Source organism: Ruditapes philippinarum, unplaced genomic scaffold (genome assembly GCF_026571515.1).
Source record: "Ruditapes philippinarum isolate M1 unplaced genomic scaffold, ASM2657151v2 ctg1411_1_1_1_1, whole genome shotgun sequence".
In the NCBI taxonomy this organism is placed as follows: Eukaryota; Metazoa; Mollusca; class Bivalvia; order Venerida; family Veneridae; genus Ruditapes; species Ruditapes philippinarum.
In genome coordinates, this window is record NW_026864807.1 from 27,488 (window position 1) to 45,787 (window position 18,300).

General features: G+C 34.9%; 1 protein-coding gene across 3 annotated transcripts in view; it reads left to right on the forward strand.

The window, feature by feature from the left end:
- The window catches only part of LOC132726879 (IQCJ-SCHIP1 readthrough transcript protein-like), a 127,476-nt gene that overhangs the window by 22,603 nt on the left and 86,573 nt on the right, over positions 1–18,300 (forward strand). For 2 of the 3 annotated variants that reach the window (XM_060712286.1, XM_060712285.1), the window contains exon 6: positions 12,871–12,951. In XM_060712286.1, the coding sequence (XP_060568269.1) occupies positions 12,871–12,951 (81 nt within the window). Of the gene's footprint in view, positions 1–12,870; positions 12,952–16,578; positions 16,714–18,300 lie in introns of those variants that run through there. The other variant, XM_060712288.1, reaches the window with a different exon arrangement.

An 18,300-nucleotide genomic window follows, 5' to 3' on the forward strand; every position in this document is an offset into this window, starting at 1 on the left:
CATAAAAATACAAGTATTTTGTATTAAATTGTTTATATAAAAATCAAGAGTCATTGATAAATATTTTGTGTGTGGTGTGTGTGTCATTTTTCTAGCAAGATTAAGTAAACTTATCATGTGTACAAGCAAATTATTTGAATATGACTGATATCCTAATGTTATATTCATATTTATATTTTTTGCTCTCAATAAGGATTTTAATTGTTTTGTATCCAATTTGGACATAACTTTACAAAAATAAGTACATGTAGGTACAAACTTAATGAAATGCTATTAAATTTTAAGGTCAACTATTTGAAGAATAGGGAGTGCTTTTGTATTCACTCTGGTTTTGGTTTCAGCATCAGCATCAAGCTTTGGTTTAATTTTTATGTGCAAGTTGGAATCTCAAAAACTATTGAAGGGCATTGGTTGAAACTTCACACACTTGTTCTCTGTGATTATCAAACATGATAGGCACACTGTGGTCCCCATAACTCTGAGGTACCTATTAAACAAAGTGATGCCCAATTTGTTAATGTCAAACACATAGAATAGTCAAGTGCGTTGCCTTACGAACAGCTGTTGTTTAATGAAGCACTGTTAATGATCAAGTGCATTGCCTTACGGAGTGCGCTGTCTTACGAACAGCTGTTGTTTAATGAAGCACTGTTAATGATCAAGTGCATTGCCTTACGGAGTGCGCTGCCTTACGAACAGCTGTTGTTTAATGAAGCACTGTTAATGATCAAGTGCATTACGAACAGCTGTTGTTTAATGAAGCACTGTTAATGATCAAGTGCATTGCCTTACGGAGTGCGCTGCCTTACGAACAGCTGTTGTTTAATGAAGCACTGTTAATGATCAAGTGCATTGCCTTACGGAGTGCGCTGCCTTACAAACAGCTGTTGTTTAATGAAGCACTGTTAATGATCAAGTGCATTGCCTTCCATAGTGCTTCCTGCCTTACGAACAGCTGTTGTTTAATGAAGCACTGTTAATTATCAAGTGCATTGCCTTACGGAGTGCGCTGCTTACGAAACAGCTGTTGTTTAATGAAGCACTGTTAATGATCAAGTGCATTGCCTTACGGAGTGCGCTGCTACGAACAGCTGTTGTTTAATGAAGCACTGTTAATGATCAAGTGCATTGCCTTACGGAGTGCGCTGTCTTACGAACAGCTGTTGTTTTAATGAAGCACTGTTAATGATCAAGTGCATTGCCTTACGGAGTGCGCTGTCTTACGAACAGCTGTTGTTTAATGAAGCACTGTTAATGATCAAGTGCATTGCTCTTACGGAGTGCCAGGGCTGGGAATCAAAAACTGCGCGTCGGTATCCTACAAAATGTAAACAAACGCCGCCATCTTGGAGCGAAAAAATGTATGTTTTTGTTTATAACTCTTTTTTGTTGAAAATGACTGAAAACAAGAATATATGTATTAACACAGGCCTAACACTATTTTTTCCGCTTCGTTTGGTATATGTTGCTTGCACAAATATTTTGTAAAAACAAAAAATATATAGCGAACTTGCAACTCGAAGCGGGGCAGAATTTTTTATGAAAATGTGTGGATACGACGCAGTTCATATTGCTTTTTTCTATCGTTTTCCTTCAAATCAATTATATACTCGTTTTCAGAGTTCACCATAAACGTCAAAAACACAATTTTTGCAATCATTTACTAAAACTTTCATTTAAAAGAGATGTTTATTCTTCAAAGAGAAATAATGATTTTTACGAAATGATACGACGCAGTTGAAAATAAAATATGATACGACGCAGTTGTATTTTCATTGCAGGCTGAATATTGTTGTTAAAACTATTTAAATTATGTGCCAATAAGGTTATGCCAATAACATCCTACAACATTTTCTTGTAAATAACTTAAGTCAAAAGCAGAGGTCACTCATTGGTTTCATAAAAAATGGAAATGTAATACAATTCTATTAAGGCTGGCATTTTTCGGTCAGCATTTAGTAACTAATCATTAGCATCTACAAATTCCGAAAAACTGTATCAATATGCAATATACATTTGAAACCACGTGATCGCACACACCCATATGACAACGGGTTTTCTACTGTTGCCTTAGCATGCTTATAAACTTGTTCAAGTGAGTTCGAAATGGGAGTGACTTTACTATCTTTTGATACAAAATTCAATATTCCAGTGTAACCTCCACTGGACCCTGTATTAATCAGGAATGACTTTTTACTTAAAAAAAAAAAAGAGAAAAAAAATACAAATTTTGAAAAAGGTCTCTCGCTATCGGGAATGCACAAATTGCATGCATACTGTTTGTTACTTGTAATGAGCAATAATTTTCCGTCAATTCCTTTATTACTTTTGTCTTTTACGTGCCAATTTTATTGTATTCATTTTCTTAATAATCGACTAGGACAGATGAGCTTTATTATTGAAAACTGAACATTAAATTTTTAAAATAATATTATAAATGGTTAAAGCTACAATATATTTTTGCAAGTAGGTCATGCGTTCTGTTTAGTCATTTTATGTTCAGCGCCGCGGAACTTTACCCCTGCGTTTCTTTATCGCCGATGAGGAAATGTCTACGGAATGTAATTTCTATATTTGCACTTAACCCATTACCAGATATATACGCCTTTTTTGACCCCCCCCCCCTTTTTGCTTTCTCAAATGGTGCAAAAATGACTTATTTTAGGCCCCAAAACACTTGTTTTTGTTTGAGAAATATTGTTTAAAAAATTGACCACTTTTTCGGCGCGGCCCCCCATTCAAAAGATACATCAGGGGGTGGCCAGAAGGGGGATGTGCCCCCTTCTGTTTTGGCGGTTTGAAGGGGGGCGGAGTCCCCCTCATCGCCAAGAAAATTTGGACTTGTGGGAGGCTAAAAATGGCCCCAGGTCGATCATAAGGTAACGTGTAACCAATGCTGAAAAACCTTTGACTCTATCTCGATCCATTGAGAAGTGGCAGCACTTTGAAATAAATTTTCATGGAAAAAATCAACGCAAAATAGTGATTTTTGGCAATTTTAAGATGTCCCCTAGTTGCCATGGTAACAGGAAATTTCAGACTGAGCATGTTGTTACACAAGTTTGATTAGTATTGAAGCAGTTTTTATAGTTTTATAGCAACTTGAACTTGTAACTGGAGACTTTTCAATGAAAACAGCCATTTTTCACAAAATGCTCATGGGGTAATGGGTTAAGTATCATTCTTCTCCATCAAAAAACTTTTCAAAATCGAGCTACATATGATACAACTACAAATTATTTTGTAAAAAAGGTGTCCGTTTTGCAAAGGTATTTTACGCTATGCACCGATAAATTTGATACAGATATAGGCAGATATGATCTTTCAACAGTATTGAAGAATTATTAAGTTTTCACAATATTGAACAGAAAATGTCAGATTATCGTATCGAATTTTCAACAGACTAGAGACATGACATCTTAACATACCTTCATACTAAATTGTGATTTTTATTTGCTAATGAATTGCCTGAAAACTTAAACAAAAGTTTAAAATGACTTCACAGAGGATTACCCCCTGTTTACATTGAAAATTTCTCTGCTATTAATACCGAAATAAGAAATTAAAATTTTATTCTCTTTATAATTATTTCAAATATTTATACTCTTAAAACTTCACGTCAGAAGTTAATAAAAAAAAGCTGCTTATTTGTACAGCTGACATTAATACATTTTGTTTAAAAAACATATCAGACAGGTGTGTCCGACCGAGGCCGAGCTGTTTATGTTTACTGAATTCAAATCACTTGAACTGAACTGCTATGAATTTGAAAACCACCAGGGACTTTTAATCTTTTGTGTGGAAAACCTATCAAGCAAGTTTCAAAATGTCGACGGTTCTCTGCAGGTACAACATTTTGCCTGAAATAATGCACAAAAGGCGAACCTGAGGTCCTCGCCCCTAGTAAAGCTAATGTGTAGAGTGAAAGTTTGAAAAGAAACCACAAAAAAGCAGTAATTACCCTGAACATGCAGAACCACAGTTAACTTAGAGCGTAGCTAGCCAAAATGAATTTAAGTAAATAGATTTCTACATTTATTTTATTTATTTTTTTTTTGCGAAAAAAAATAGGGATAATATTGAACATACAGGAAAATATAAGAAATTATTTCAGATATTATGATCAATAAGGTAACATGTTCATGTTTAACAGAAAAGTAGCTTCCGCAATGTAAACTTTCAAACTAAATGTTATATTCAATTTGGACATGACACATTGTATTCTAAATAATCAACAGTATATTGCTTTACACCGCAAATGATCTGGGTTTTTATCTAGCGCAAGTGATTATTCCATAAAATAGAAATATATTGCCAAAATTATCACTGTTGAAAAGACTGCCAAAAATACAACTGCGTCGTATCATATTTTATTTTCAACTGCGTCGTATCATTTCGTAAAAATCATTATTTTCTTAGAAAATAAACATCTCTTTTTAATAGAATTTTAGTAAATGATGCAAATTATATTTCGAAGTTTATGGTGAACTCTGAACCAAATATATAATTGATTTGAAGGAAAAAGCGATAGATAAAGCAATATGAACTGCGTCGTATCCACACATTTTCATAAAAATTCTGCCTCGCTTCGAGTTGCAAGTTCGCTATAAATTTTGGTTTACAAAATAGTTGTGCAAGCAACATATACCAAACGAATCGGAAAATAGTGTAGCGTGTTAATACATATATCTTGTTTTCAGTCATTTCCAACAAAAAGAGTTATAAACAAAAATATACGTTTTTCATTCCAAGATGGCGGCGTTTGTTTACATTTTGTAGGATACGACGCAGTTTTGATTCCCAGCCCTGGAGTGCGCTGCCTTACGAACAGCTGTTGTTTAATGAAGCACTGTTAATGATCAAGTGCATTGCCTTACGGAGTGCGCTGCCTTACGAACAGCTGTTGTTTAATGAAGCACTGTTAATGATCAAGTGCATTGCCTTACGGAGTGCGCTGTCTTACGAACAGCTGTTGTTTAATGAAGCACTGTTAATGATCAAGTGCATTGCCTTACGAAGTGCGCTGCCTTACGAACAGCTGTTGTTTAATGAAGCACTGTTAATGATCAAGTGCATTGCCTTACGTAGTGCGCTGCCTTACGAACAGCTGTTTTTTAATGAAGCACTGTTAATGATCAAGTGCATTGCCTTACGTAGTGCGCTGCCTTACAAACAGCTGTTGTTTAATGAAGCACTGTTAATGATCAAGTGCATTGCCTTACGTAGTGCGCTGCCTTACGAACAGCTGTTGTTTAATGAAGCACTGTTAATGATCAAGTGCATTGCCTTACGGAGTGCACTGCCTAACGAACAGCTGTTGTTTAATGAAGCACTGTATTCTTATAAAAAACATAACCCAACAAAAACAACAAGCAATATCACACTTTGTTGAAATATTTTCCAATCTGCTAAAGCATCTGAGAGTGAATTGTTGAGCTGTTATTTTTTTCCCAATATCTTATTGATTGTGGCAATCTTTATTTGTTACAGGAAAAGATAATGTTCAGCTGTGAAGAAGTATTTTCCATTGATTTCTGGACTGATTCAAGTATGATATCAGATGATGTAATGTTTCACTGTTGCAGATTTTATAGAAACATGTTTTACAGGAGCAATCATTTCTAGGTTCCTGTAAATATTTGAAATTTAGCATTTTTCGTAAATTTTGTAATTTGTAATTGTCTGGAGTCTATCTGAAGAATTTATTTTTGTTATGATTTGATATTTATCATGGAGAAGAATTGTTGATGACTAATATATTGATTTTATCATTGTTGAAATAGACGTTGTGAAATTCTCTAGACATATTTTCTTGTTGAGAAATTTAATTTAATTTCAAAAATCTTTGGATGAGGTCTGAAAGAACATCTTGCCAACAGTGTATTTTCTTTCACAGTTTCACTGAGTTTTAGGCCAAAATAGGCTTCAATTCGCAATTGCAAATTTTTTTTTTTTTTTCACAATTGTTTTATGAAAATTCACAATTATCAGATAGTAGTCATTGGAAAAAAAATGTCAGTGACTTAGAAACATGTCAGAAACAGAGATAATGAAGTGTGAGACGTTCATTAAATAAGGTGTTTATAATCATGAACAACACATAAACTTTTTTCCAATTTCTTAACTAAAACATAACACTATGTAATAGGACTATAATTCACAAATAATGTCATAAGTTTCACAATTAAAAGGGGCCCAGAACCATTCACATAAGACTGAAAAAGAAAACTGAATAGTTTTTCATTGATCATTATTATAATGTATTTGTAACAGACTGTAAATTATACTTTTGAGATGTTAGTTATAGTTTGAGTTGCCCAGTATATTTTGCTGGTTGAGATATCCAGTTATATTTGTAAACTTTTGAGCTGCTTCACGACAAAACCAACATAGTGTGTTTGCGACCAGCATGGATCCAGACCAGCCTGCGTATCCGCGCAGACTGATCAGGATCCATGCTGTTTGCTATCAGTTTCTCTATTTGTAATAGAGTTGGTAAGCAAACAGCATGGATCCTGATCAGACTGCGCGGATGTGCAGGCTGGTCTGGATCCATGCTCAGGTCGCAAACGCACTATGTTGGTTTTGTCGTGACGCGGCTCATTTAATAGATATCAGTGGTTCAGACATAGTTCATGTTTATCAAACATGACAAATTATAACATCTTATAGAAATTAACTTACCTCCCCGCAAAATGATCACGAACATGGCATATGTCAGAATCTTATAGACAAAGAAAACTGAAAACAGCAACAGATTTAACGAAGTTAGAAATTATTAAGTATATTATGTTAATGTTTCATTTCAACTTCTTCCTTAATAAAAGAATCAGTCAAATTATAAAATTGATTTTTCTTTCACAATGAAATTTATGGACACGAGACTTTATAATGTCTCGGAAAGACACAATATAAACTTAAGTGTAGAGATATCAGGAAATGGGCAACATTACAGGATCTGAAATTTGTACAGACATCTGTGATACAGTCAAATTACAAATTTGCATTTTTTTCTTAAAGAAATTTTAGGAGAAGTGTCTTTAAAATGTCTTTTGAAAATTTCAAAGAATGGGTGTGTGTGTGACTGTTAGTGATGGAAATCGGATGAAATTTGTCCCAATCGATCATCGGTTCAGTCGGTTGGGACTTAATCGATAACTTTCGAATAAAGTCGCGTTAAAAAGAAATAGGGAAGTAACATTTCTTACCAAGGCACTTGATTATATTTAGTAACATGAACTTCATTTAGCACTTTTCAACACAGTTTTAACCTTATATAGTCATAATTTTACGAAATAGATTTTATTTTTCAATGAAAATCAAATAATATAATTCACATCAAATTATATCACTATTGTTTACATCACTTATTGATCCTGTTCAACTCCAAATTGTCTCTGAGTTATTTTTTGCGATCGGCGAGGTGTTCCTAAAAGAAAATTACCGTCAGAATTGATTCCCTTTGATACTTCAAACATTTTCGATGACGTCGCGGAACAAATTTTTGTGAATCGATTATTGTTGTTTTACATAACAGTAACTGATCATCGGCGACTTGCGACAATCGGAACATCACTAGTGACTGTGTGTGTGTTGGGTTTTGGGGGCGGATGGGTATTTGAACAACAAGGGAAAACAAGTTTAGAATGACTGTAACTTCATACTAGGCACTAGATAAGGAAATTAAGTACAAAAAAATATATCAGGAACTTTTGCTGGGTCTGAAATTAAAGACTCATTTGAGATCACTAGAGCACAGAGTGCCTAGTCACCTAAGCTTTTATGATGGCAATGTTTCTGTTGTTTGTTGCTTATTGTTGTTCACAATTCCTTTGAATGTCATAGATATAGTCAGACTTCTCCTAAATCATCTGTTGAATTTTTACTAAATCATTCTTTTATATGGCAGCAGGCCAAGGAAGTTTACAAAATTATGTAAATGGTTCCAGACTAAGTAGGTCACAAAAGATGAAAATAGACTTTTATATTGAAATCTTTAAAAAAAATAAACATTTGATTACAACGCTCAGAGCAAAGATATTTGGCTTGTAGCATTTTTTTGTGTTCCTCTAGAAAGGTTACCAATATATAAATCACACCTATGTGCAAATTTGGGCACCATCCCAGGGGACACCTACATTGTAGTTATATAAGAAAAATATGTGTGAGGCTTTTTTAATGTGTTAAGTACAATGCTATGAATTATCTGGCATGTAGCATTGTCAAGTGTACCTCTTAAAAGTTACTAAAGTCATCCATCCCCTGGAGTCATTAATGGCCCCTGTCTGGGGTCACATAGTTAACAGAGTAAACATATCTTTAAGAACCTTCTCCTCTGAAACTACAATTTAATATTTAGCCTGTAGCATTATTTGTGGTCATTTTCAAAATCTATGTTAATCAAGCACCTGGGGTTAAAATTGACCCTGTCTAGGGGTCACTTAGTTTACACACAGACTTTATGTCTTCTTGTATGAAGCCCTTATATATTTGGCATGTAGCATTTCCTAGCAGTCACCAACATATATCTTATGAATTACTCAGCTGGGATAAAAAATGAAACATCCAGTGTGAACTAATAACTTACTTCTACATAGAAGAATTATAATCTTTTTCTAGCAATATATCTCAGGTGAGCCATGCAAGGTCATCATGGCCCTCTTGTTTAAAAAATACAAACCAGAGGGGCTTTAAAACATCTTTCAAAGCCTTTAAATAAAGAGAAAAGGAGAGAGAGAGAAAACTAGCAACAAGTGAAAACAAGTTAAGAGTGTTTGTTATCTCAGATTGTTACAAATAAACTGATATTGATCTGGCAATTAGACCAAAGGGGACTTAGTCATTTGCCACAAAAGGCTAATGTTTCTAATGAGAGATATAAAACTTCAAACAACTACCACTAAAGTTTTGTTTTAGTATAAGATGATATTGGTATGCTTGATTACACTTATATACTGATACTCTATAGCATGGCATCTAGCAAATAGGAAAAAACAAGACTTTACTTTAGGGATATATTTACCTTTTTGTTTTCTATGGTAACTTTTTAATTTATTGGTAGCTAAAATTTCTTGAAAAGTGATGAATTTTTGTTTTGACTGCCATTATGTTTAATATGTAGTTAAACAATGCTACATTATGATGTTCCAAAATAGAAGCTTACTATATTTTGAAAATGATTTTTATTATTTTGGAAGACAGATTATTTCATTAATTGTGTTTGAATATAAAATGTTCATTATAATAATTACCTTTTCTTCAATTTTTTCACACTCTGTATGACTTTAAGAGCCAGAAATTAGAAAGAAATTATTAATGTTATAATGTCTGATGCTACATTTTGCTTGTGAGGTGGAGTTTCTCAAGCTGTGTGTTAAATAATTCTATTTTTTTTAATCATATTTGACTGGGAAAATAGGTGTTTAGGATGCAGTGAAATTTTATGTTTGATTGCCAAACACATAAAAAATAATAATGAGTGTTTTTGTGGTTAATATGAATATTTTATAGCATATTTGGTATATATATTTTGTTTTATTAGCTTTTGTCCATTTTGTACAAAATCATAAAAATACAAGTATTTGTATTAAATTGTTTATATAAAAATCAAGAGTCATTGATAAATATTTTGTGTGTGTGTGTGTCATTTTTCTAGCAAGATTAAGTAAACTTATCATGTGTACAAGCAAATTATTTGAATATGAATGATATCCTAATGTTATATTCATATTTTTATTTTTTGCTTTCAATAAGGATTTTAATTGTTTTGTATCCAATTTGGACATGACTATACATAAATAAGTTTGTACAAACTTAATGAAATGCTATAGTTTTAAGGTAAACTATTTGAGGAAAAGGGAGAGCTTTAATTTGTACTCATCCTGGTTTAGGTTTCAGCATCAGCATCAAGCTTTGGTTTAGCTTTTGTGTGCAAGTTGGTATCTCAAAAACTATTGAAGGGAATTGGTTGAAACTTCATACACTTGTTCTTGGTGATTATCAAACATGATGGGTACACTGGTCCCCATAACTCAGAGTTACCTTTTAAACAAAGTTATGCACCATTTGTAACTGTCAAACACTGAGAATAGTCAAGTGCGTTGCCTTACAGAGTGCACTGTCTTACAGAGTGCGCTGTCTTACAGAGTGGGCTGTCTTACGGAGTGCGCTGTCTTACAGAGTGCACTGTCTTACAGAGTGCACTGTCTTACAGAGTGCGCTGTCTTACAGAGTGCGCTGTCTTACAGGGTGCGCTGTCTTACAGGGTGCGCTGTCTTACAGTCAGTGCCCTGTCTTACAGTCAGTGCCCTGTCTTATGGAGTGCGCTGTCTTACAGAGTGCGCTGTCTTATGGAGTGCTCTGTCTTATGGAGTGCTCTGTCTTATGGAGTGCCCTGTCTTATGGAGTGCGCTGTCTTACAGAGTGCTCTGTCTTATGGAGTGCGCTGTCTTACAGAATGCGCTGTCTTACAGAGTGCGCTGTTTTATGGAGTGCTCTGTCTTATGGAGTGCGCTGTCTTACAGAGTGCCCTGTCTTACAGAGTGCCCTGTCTTATGGAATGCGCTGTCTTACAGAGTGCGCTGTCTTACAGAGTGCGCTGTCTTATGGAGTGCTCTGTCTTATGGAGTGCTCTGTCTTATGGAGTGCTCTGTCTTTTGGAGTGCTCTGTCTTATGGAGTGCTCTGTCTTATGGAGTGCCCTGTCTTATGGAGTGCGCTGTCTTACAGAGTGCCCTGTCTTATGGAATGCGCTGTCTTACTGAGTGCGCTGTCTTACAGAGTGCGCTGTCTTATGGAGTGCTTTGTCTTATGGAGTGCTCTGTCTTATGGATTTATGGAGTGCCCTGTCTTACAGAGTGCGCTGTCTTACAGAGTGTGCTGTCTTATGGAGTGCTCTGTCTTATGGAGTGCTCTGTCTTATGGAGTGCGCTGTCTTACAGAGTGCGCTGTCTTATGGAGTGCTCTGTCTTATGGAGTGCGCTGTCTTACAGAGTGCCCTGTCTTATGGAATGCGCTGTCTTACAGAGTGCGCTGTCTTACAGAGTGCACTGTCTTATGGAGTGCTCTGTCTTATGGAGTGCTCTGTCTTATGGAGTGCTCTGTCTTATGGAGTGCACTGTCTTACAGAGTGCGCTGTCTTACAGAGTGCTCTGTCTTACAGAGTGCTCTGTCTTACAGAGTGCGCTGTCTTACAGAGTGCTTTGTCTTATGGAGTGCTCTGTCTTATGGAGTGCGCTGTCTTATGGAGTGCGCTGTCTTACAGAGTGCGCTGTCTTACAGAGTGCTCTGTCTTATGGAGTGCGCTGTCTTACAGAGTGCGCTGTCTTACAGAGTGCGCTGTCTTATGGAGTGCTCTGTCTTATGGAGTGCTCTGTCTTATGGAGTGCTCTGTCTTATGGAGTGCTCTGTCTTATGGAGTGCCCTGTCTTATGGAGTGCTCTGTCTTATGGAGTGCTCTGTCTTACAGAGTGCCCTGTCTTACAGAGTGCCCTGTCTTATGGAATGCGCTGTCTTACAGAGTGCGCTGTCTTATGGAGTGCTCTGTCTTATGGAGTGCTCTGTCTTATGGAGTGCTCTGTCTTATGGAGTGCTCTGTCTTATGGAGTGCCCTGTCTTATGGAGTGCGCTGTCTTACAGAGTGCCCTGTCTTATGGAATGCGCTGTCTTACAGAGTGCGCTGTCTTACAGAGTGCGCTGTCTTATGGAGTGCTCTGTCTTATGGAGTGCTCTGTCTTATGGAGTGCTCTGTCTTATGGAGTGCTCTGTCTTATGGAGTGCTCTGTCTTATGGAGTGCCCTGTCTTACAGAGTGCACTGTCTTACAGAGTGTGCTGTCTTATGGAGTGCTCTGTCTTATGGAGTGCTCTGTCTTATGGAGTGCGCTGTCTTACAGAGTGCGCTGTCTTACAGAGTGCTCTGTCTTATGGAGTGCGCTGTCTTACAGAGTGCTCTGTCTTATGGAGTGCCCTGTCTTACAGAGTGCACTGTCTTACAGAGTGCCCTGTCTTATGGAGTGCTCTGTCTTATGGAGTGCGCTGTCTTACAGAGTGCGCTGTCTTACAGAGTGCGCTATCTTACGGAATGCACAGTCTTGCAGTGTGCACTGTCTAAAGGAATGCACTGTCTTACAGAGTGCGCTGTCTTACAGAATGCGCTGTCTTACAGAGTGCGTTGCCTTACAGAGTGCACTGTCTTACAGAGTGCGCTGTCTTACAGAGTGCGCTGTCTTACAGAGTGCGCTGTCTTACAGAGTGCGCTATCTTACGGAATGCACAGTCTTGCAGTGTGCACTGTCTAAAGGAATGCACTGTCTTACGGAGTGCGCTGTCTTACAGAGTGCGCTGTCTTACAGAGTGCGCTGTCTTACGGACAGCTGTTGTTTAATGAAGTACTGTTAACCTCTTGTAAGGGAGAAAACTAGTTACTTAATTTGCAACAGCTATAATTTCTCTATACATGAGTTTACATCTGATTGCTACCATTATGCATAGTCAATTAATGTAACATGTACTTTGTTAAATGTTTGATGACAAATGGAACTTTGAACTTTAATCGATGAACATTAATTTATATCTGAAAATAAGTCACGTAGCTTATACTGGTACCCTGGTGTAATTAAGTCTCATTACTAATTTAACTCATACCCTGGTTAACTTGTGTGTTCTTGTCAAATGGCACACTCATAAGTAACTTGATGTAATTAATTAAATCTCAGGAATTTTTAACTTAATTATAATTATAATTAACTCTGGTGTTGCCCTGCTCAACTCAGGTGTTCTGGTCACATTGTACGGTAACTGAGTAAGATACTTAAGATATTAAATCAACTGCTTAAGCATTCAACTGATTAATTTTTTATATTCTATTTGCAGTCGTCAGTTGGAGGTGTTATTGGATGATGGTAAAACAACACGCAGAAATGCAGAAAGGCGTTATTTATCAAAAGTGATTACGTAAGTTTCCTTTTATTGTTACATCGTAAATCTGAATTTATGCATAATCTATAAGACAGTGAAGCTGGCATTTTGAGTGAGGGAGACAGTGTGGCAGTATTCAGAGACTTACAATGTCACAACCAATATTTCCGTGCATTTTGTGTGCATGCCTTGGCTGTTGAATTGACTGTAACATGTAACAGAGATGTATGAACTTATTTTAGGACAAAATTATATAGGTCATTTATTGCTTAGTGTCTTGTTTCAGATACTGTTGTCCATTGACATGGAGAGTTAATGTTGAGATGGTTATAATGACAAATTTTGATTGTTATGCTAAATATCAACATTAATATAACATTAATATAAGTAATATAAAGGTCAAAGTTGTGTGATCTTGAACTTTATAGTGTGTTGTTTAACCAATTGTTAATTTACGACACAAATTAAAGTTTACATGTTAAGTTATTTGATCAAATAGTATTGTAACAAATATTATCAGCACTGTGACCTCAACCTGAAATTTGTTTATTAGTAAACAAACATTAAATGATGCTATTGTCAAATAATTTGAATATGTCATTAATATGTTGACCTTGAACTTCAGGTAAATCATTATAATAGCCGCTTATTTAGGTCAGTAGGTCAAATGAAAAGGTCACAGATTGTTATCCTTTATAAGAAACACAAGTACATCTATACACTGCACTTAACCACCTAACTGTAGGTGAAATCAGTAATAATTTATCAAGTGTTTTTCAACTAAATATATTTGTCTAGGTGCAAAACTATGATTTTTGTTTAATTTATTCTCCTATACTTTAATCATACAAACACATTTACATTTATATTTTAAATTTTATAAAGTATTGTTTATTATATTTGTAAACTTTTATCCTAGAGGTAAAGTAATAACAGGCAAATTTACAAGTGCAAAATACAATATCCATTTCCTATACAATGTATGATTATCTATATAATGGAAGTACATTATTACTGGAAACCTTATCTTAACGTCAATCCTGAAATATTTATGTTTTCATATGCCAATAACTTTAGATAAAGACACCTGTATCAATAATAACATTATAATTGTGTGCCATTTATCTGAGAATAACATACTATATGGTGCTATAATCTTCATGCATGTTGCTCCTGGTTTATTTTCACTTTCTTAACCCTTAACCTGTTAGATTTGTGTAATGAAATTTCCCTTGCTTTTGAATTTGGAACAGTCCATTTGAAATTTAAGGGTATTCTTAACATCGAAATTCAAAAACTGATGTACAGTTTAATATAAGAGAGCCTATTTAGACTGCATTGGATTACGCTGGCTGCCCTGGCTGTATATTATGGTTGCAAAGTTTATTATCGCAGAAAAGATGTTGGTTAATAGAAATAAATCTTAACTATTGAATATGCTTGTGTCACACTCTACTGTACACATTCAAAAGTATTAAGATTTTTGCTAGACATCCAAGACAGACTGAGCTTTAAGGTTTGTTTAATCAAGTTTTATTCCTGTTTATCATTTGCAATTCCTAAATTTATAACCCTCAAGTATTCAAACATTATGATGGTACCAGCCCTTCTGTTTGAATGAGATTTTTTATATATGTAACCTAATTGTTTAAAATTTTTGCTTATCCCATTGATAAGTAACAGACATACATTATTTCATTTAACAGTCACTATTGTTGGAAGAGAAATTTTATATTTTCAAAAGAAAAAAAATACTGTCTCAAACAGTTTTGTTGAAGTTATAAATTTAGATTTTTATATGTTCTATCAATTCAGCTATTTGTCTTAATTTTTGTAAAATGGTCACATTTTTGTTGGCTGTAAAACTAACTACCTTGTTTGAATGACCAATTTTGTATACCAAAATCTATATTAATGTTTTTGTCAATGGGTCTATCTGATTAAAGTCTGTCTAATGTCATAGCTGGTAATGTCTTATCAAAGATAAACCCATTGTCATTGGCAAAACCTGTTGTCAAAGGTCAGTAGTCATCAATGGTAATCTGTCATCAAGGGTCATCTGACATTAAAGATCAGTCATTGTGGAAGGTCATCAGTCATCAAAGGTCATCTATTATCAAAGGCCACCTGTTGTCAAGGGCCATTGGTATATAAAGGTCATCTATTATCAAAGGCCATCTGTTGTCAAGGGCCATTGGTATATAAAGGTCATCTATTATCAAAGGCCATCTGTTGTCAAGGGCCATTGGTATATAAAGGTCATCTATTATCAAAGGCCATCTGTTGTCAAGGGCCATTGGTATATAAAGGTCATCTATTATCAAAGGCTATCTGTTGTCAAGGGCCATTGGTATATAAAGGTCATCTATTATCAAAGGCTATCTGTTGTCAAGGGCCATTGGTATATAAATGTCATCTATTATCAAAGGCTATCTGTTGTCAAGAGCCATTGGTATATAAAGGTCATCTATTATCAAAGACCATCTGTTGTCAAGGGCCATTGATAATTGAAGGTCATTAGAAAATATTATGAAAGGGCAACTATCATCAAAGGTCATAGGTCATCAAAGGCCATCATTTTGTCATCAAAGGCCAGCGGTCATCAAAAGTAATATAGTATCAAAGGTCATTTTTGTCATCAAAGGCCAGCGGTCATCAAAAGTAATCTGTTATTGAAGGTCATTTTGTCATCAAAGGCCATGGGTCATCAAAAGTAATCTATTATCAAAGGTCATTTTGTCATCAAAGACCATGGGTCATCAAAAGTAATATATTTTCAAAGGTCATTTTGTCATCAAAGGCCATGGGTCATCAAAAGTAATCTATTATCAAAGGTCATTTTGTCATCAAAGGCCATTGGTCATCAAAAGTAATCTATTATCAAAGCAAAGGCCATTTTGTCATCAAAGGCCATGGGTCATCAAAAGTAATCTATTTTTGAAGGTCATTTTGTCATCAAAGGCCATGGGTCATCAAAAGTAATCTATTTTTGAAGGTCATTTTGTCATCAAATGTCATCTTTCATGAAAAGTAGTCTATAATCAAAGGTCATAATATCATCAAAGGTAATCTGGCATCAAAGGCAATCTGGCATCATAAGTAATAAGTCTGTCACCAAAGGCCATCAGTTGTCAAATGTCATTTTACTTTTTGTCTTCCAGTTGTGGTATTTTATTGGTCACCGTTAATGGTTAATGCACATTCAAAGCTTTTTCTGTTGCAAAAGTTGAAGTTCTTGAAGTACAAAATCTTGTATCATTTTGCTTCTGCAAGCACCTGCCACTTATTGCATTTTTCTGCTACTGAATCTGCCACCTGCATGCTAAATAAAGAGGGTCTTTAACTTATACTTCACTATATCCTGTCTATATAAACATATGATTATATAATTTTGTAAAACTGACAAGTATTATTTATTTTATAATGAATAAAAAACACCACTTTGTATGTTATGATCAATGTTTAAATTAATCATGCTTTGAAACAGTGTAAGGCTTGCTAAATTAAAGTTTAAATAAACAAACTGGGTTTACAGTAGTCCTACAATAAAGTTTGATACCTGCAGGAATTTGTCTGAGATTTACCTAGGAAAAAAATCACATCTGTTACATACATCATTCAAAACTCATATTCTCATACAAACAAAATACCTTCTATACTGCACAGGTTTGTGATTTTGATAGTATCTATAACTTAATGAAATATACAAATATAAACTTTGAAAAAAAAGGTAAGTTAGAATGAAAGGATTGTTCGAAGAAAAAGGAATGAAAATATGGGTGAAAAGAATTGGATAAGGTAATTCATTAAATAATTCAGATTTTTATTTTGCTTTTAACGATATTTAGGGGTTTTGGCAATATGGGATGTGGGGAAGGAATTAGGGAAGGAATCTAAAATTGGATTTGTAAAAAAAACTAAAGGGTAATTAATAAATTGATATAAATGAAGCTGGGAGGGGATGTTAAACTGTAATGAAGGAGGGCATATAAAGGACAAGAGGAGAGGGAAAAATCATTGACTTGATGTATTAGAAGGGACTGTATAATTTAAAGAAAAACTATGGAAGGAAGATTAAGCAAGAAAGTCATGGCAATTTAGGAATTTGGGAGGGAAGAAAGCATGAATACAGGGAAATTAAAAAAATCTTGACTGTGGAAATACTTTACCAGAAATAAAAATTGTTAGATTTTATGAAATATGTAATCAAGTTTTAATAATATATGTAGTGGTAGTTAAGGGGGGGGGGGGGGGGGGGGTTGGGGGGTGGCATGCATGTGGTTGAAAAAAAGTAATTGGGGAGTAATTGAGATGGAGGGAACATAACGTCACCTGAGTGCAAAAACTCAATAACTGCATATAGATAAAGAAGCAGATATTGAGTTCTTGCACTAAGGTGACGATAAGCTGCAGACTGTTATCAGTTACTGCTGTATTGACATTCATCTATTTTAAGGGTATTTAAATAATATAAAGGAGAAATTATGAAGTACAGAGTTAAAATTATGAATTAATAGAATTATAAATTTTATCATTGTATGATTATGTTGATAATAATTTTATGTTGATGGAGAGGTTTCAAAGAGAATTGTTTTGCTTTTAGATAATAGTTATCATGGAGATTACATTATTAATTGTAAGATTTAGTCTTTTTACATTATTATTTAGAGAATAAGGTATAAGGGTTTTAATATAGGATTTAATAATTATAGGTATAGTATATGAGGGATTTCAGATATCCAGACATATAAATAATGGGTTAAGCTCAACTGTCTAATAATCTGAACATTAAAAAAATGTGCTTTTAATATTTTAAATTTGATGGGATGTATTATGTATGTGCTAATAGACATTTCAGGCTTTTAAAATTTGATCATGAATAAAATAATCACTGAGTTATTTGAGTAAGAAAAATCAATGAAATGCTAAAATTTAGAAACAAGGGTTGACTTGTATAGGGGAAATGTTTTTTAGCTCACCTGTCACAAAGTGACAGGGTGAGCTTTTGTGATCGCTTTTCGTCCGGCGTCCGTCCGTCCGTCTGTCCGTCGTCCGTCCGTCGTCCGTCCGTAAACTTTTGCTTTAAATGACATCTCCTCATAAACCACTGAGCCAATTTCATCCAAACTTCACAGGAATGTTCCTTTGGTGGTCACCTTTAAAAATTGTTCAAAGAATTTTATTCCATGCAGAACTCTGGTTGCCATGGCAACCGAAAGAAAAATCTTTAAATATCTTCTTTTAAACAACCCTAAGAGGTAGAGCTTAGATATTTGGCATGAAACATCTTCTAATGAGTGTCTACCAAGTTTGTTCAAATAAAAGCCCTGGGGTCAAAATTGGCCCCGCCCCGGGGGGTCATTGATTTTCCCTATATGCATATAG